The sequence below is a fragment of the Trichoplax adhaerens genome, genomic scaffold (assembly GCF_000150275.1).
Source record: "Trichoplax adhaerens TRIADscaffold_17 genomic scaffold, whole genome shotgun sequence".
NCBI classification, from domain to species: Eukaryota; Metazoa; Placozoa; class Uniplacotomia; order Trichoplacea; family Trichoplacidae; genus Trichoplax; species Trichoplax adhaerens.
Genome location: NW_002060959.1, coordinates 1 through 3,510, shown reverse-complemented (window position 1 = coordinate 3,510; position 3,510 = coordinate 1). Strand labels below are relative to the sequence as shown.

Below are 3,510 nucleotides of genomic sequence, written 5' to 3'. Positions count from 1 at the left end.
CAAGGGTAAAACATGATATTCGTAATTGTACTCATGCAGTCATACTTGTATATTACTTCAAAGATGATTTTAAGCAGGTGAACTTGAAATACCATTTACGTTTGACTATTTAAATATGCTTAGGCTAAACGGTTACGAAAGCTCCCCTTTATTGTTCCTGAATTTTATAATTGCAAGTCTAGATTTAAAATGAAACTTTAATTAGATAAAAGTTGCAATCTTGTAATGGGCTCCATGTTAGATACAGCCGACAGCATGATTACTTAAGGTGGCATTATATAACGATTTTTCCCTAGAAGAATGAGTTACTTGTTTGAGTGATATTTTTAATACCTCTAACACAATAAACTAGTCTTAATTTGCAAAGCGTGAAATAGGCATCGTCGAGGGTCACTGTGGATGATTTGGTGTCATTTCAAGATACCATACTACTTGATTGCTGCACTTGAGTGCAGACAAGTATGACTGTGTTCGAAAAAATTAGGGGGATACATAGCCAGCAAAGCAGTAAAAAGTGGCGGAATTAAGCTTATCACAATTGTGTAATTAGCTTGTAGACGTTGCAAAATCTTGCAGCCCTTTTATACTAACAAATTGAGATTGACTATTAACATAGGATGAATTGTACTGAAGTGATGTTTCTAGCTGTAGAGAGTATCTTTCCAAGAAATTTGAATTCGGCTTATAGAAACATTATGGAAAAAGTAGTTATACTTTATTCGATGATGCTATTTTCTTCATTAATAAAATGAGACCTACCTTCAGTGTGTAGGCTTTGCAATGTGTTAATCGCCAATTGCACTGTATTTCAAGGGAACAATTTCAATCCTAATAGAGCTCGTTCTTAATCCATTCTTCATTGGCTATTGAAGCGTGGGTAAATGAACTTTAGCAATGCTGATTATTCCAATCGACTAGTTTTAACGTAATGTAAAAACTACATAACACGATCGTATCATTATTATAGTGATTTTGTAAAATACGAACTAAAACTAAAGGTCAGTAAGAGTATATTTAGTTGCAGTGACGAGTTAACAAAACATAATATTACAGATCTACAAAAAAAAAGCGCCTGCAGTTCAAGTATGCATATTTTATAACTTAAAATACCCTAAAATATAGTTCATTTAGCTCTGAAATTCTTACGATACGATTACGTGTGTTGTGTTAGTAACTAATTATTAAAGTAAGATGGCGAGGAGATAAAATACACTTGGCAAATTCATACTCCTTATCCACTAGGCAGTAGTTTAATTCTTATTTGGTTACCCCAAAAATCTTGGCTTAGGATTGTTAGGGAGGCCAACACATCTTCTGCCACAACCGAGATTGCAACACGAAAATGAACGGGATTCTTTCCTCTAAAGTAGTCTTAACTATCTAAGCGACTAACTCTAAACACTCTTTAATCTACCAAACTTAGATTCGAGTCTTAGAAGATAGAATACTCACGCTAAGAATCAAAACTTTATTCTAAAAGCTATTTACTAAAATATCCGATTGAACTCATAACTTGCAATCTACTGCTAATCACTAATAATCATCTGTTATCAACTAACTTATCGACTTCCTCAATTAAAACTAAACTTTATTGTATTATCCATATGTGATATTTTGTAAGTTAAACTAAATATTTATTGTACTATCAAGAAAGGGAAAATTGCATGATCTTATAAGCAAATCTAAAACTTCAGGTATTCTTGCATAATCTTATAATCGTAACCTTAAGCTACTTTACGAGTTACACTACGTTATCTTAATTAATTGGAGATCGAATTGATTTTCGATTCCTTCGTTGGTTTAACAAAATTACACAATTTATTTGATGATTTCTGAAATTCATCTTTCTTTTTCTTGAGTAAGAACTTTGATGTATAATAATGAATTAAAATGAAGAGAAATCTTTATAAAAGTTTGCGCGCAAGTCCTTCGTTGGATTACTATTTTCAATGATGGTAGTTATTATTTTCTTGCTATCAAAGTGGTGCATTTGATTTTCTTGAAATAATTTTCTGATGTTACTCAATTCTTACTTGAAAACGGTATAAAAACTTGTGTAAAATAATATTGAGATGATTAAAGACCAGAATTTTCATATATACTTTAACATTATAGCCTACTCTTGATTTAAGTTTGAATTTGGAATTAAACCATTGCTACATAAATCTGAATAATATCTTGTTATTACGAAATTTATGAATCTGGGATCAATTTGTAAACAAATTGATGAATACGAGTATTTACAATGCTAACACAAACACTAACTTTAGTTTATAATTTCTGGAAATGAAATCTATCTAGCTAGTTTATTAATATTCTAATTCTTCATTATATCTCGAATTCATACCTCATAACACTTTAAAGTGTCTCCTCTGCATGTTATTAACTGTAAGAAATATTGCAACAATTTATTTATGGATTAAAATTTTAAGTTTCTTTCACTTTGTATCATTTTGAAACTTATAGTTGAAGTAACGAGTATTCTGATAACATGACAACGTATTTACTGTAACTTTTGCTCCGCTGAGGTAGTTACTTGTCGCTATGATTGACAGCAGATGCGTTAGTAAAATTAAAATGTTCCTTTATACTAAGAAACCGTAATCTTACGTCGATGACGAACGTAAGCAGCTCAGAGAAATTTTAAAAATTAAACTGAGATTGTCTAAATTGTGTCATACGCCTACGGCGATTTACTCCTAGAGGATTAATATAGTATAGTATAAGAAACGTTTGTAAGTAATACTAATTAAAAGTAACGGTATTATTGTAGAATATAATCACTAGTTGGAATGGATTGATATCAGGCTAAAGTATCTATACATCTAAATATATGACACAAACATACCTGCTGGTGCAGTATAATAAATCCTTATAAAAATTAAATGTGAACTTAAATCCATATTCCACGAATGTATCGAAATATTGAACATTTCTTAATATAAGAGTATAAATCAGGCCTGTATTACTGATACGAATATTTCAATAAAAATCTTCAATTTTATTCATTGCTAACTGTTTATCGGCTTTCGATATAACTGCTAGAATACTTAATGTAACACTACTAGTTTTTTTTATATCCATCTAATTACAGGAGCTTGTGGAATGGCGGACTATCTACTGTAGATAATATTTGATAATGAATGAGGTGATCGAAAGCATAATATCAACTAAATGATCAGAGAAATGCGTTAAATGCAATTGTAGATGATAATTGTTATCTTTATCCTAAATGTGTTGAAAATCTAGTTCTCTGGTTTTTGCATCAATTCATTATGATTTCGATGAACTAATTCGACAGGAAGACTATTATTAATTAACATCGTAAATTTACAGTAATGAACAGATCTACGCGTATCGAATATTGCAGTTACGGCGGTTAGCATACGTGTATATGCATATTACTAGCTGTCAGATTTTAGGGTGATATTGGAATACGATGAGATTACAATATACGTAATAAAGGAAAAATCATATACTTTACGAATGAATGTTTGATATTATGTGAAT

At 30.6% G+C, this 3,510-nt stretch overlaps 1 protein-coding gene across 1 annotated transcript in view; it reads left to right on the top strand.

Moving 5' to 3' along the window:
* The window catches only part of TRIADDRAFT_60655 (uncharacterized protein), a gene marked incomplete at both ends in the record, with an annotated part of 1,679 nt that extends 1,478 nt beyond the window's left edge, over positions 1 to 201 (top strand). Inside the window, one exon of the mRNA XM_002116701.1 lies at positions 124 to 201. Coding sequence (XP_002116737.1) covers positions 124 to 201 — 78 coding nt within the window. The remainder of the gene's footprint in view (positions 1 to 123) is intronic.
* Between the last annotated feature and the right edge of the window lie 3,309 nt (positions 202 to 3,510).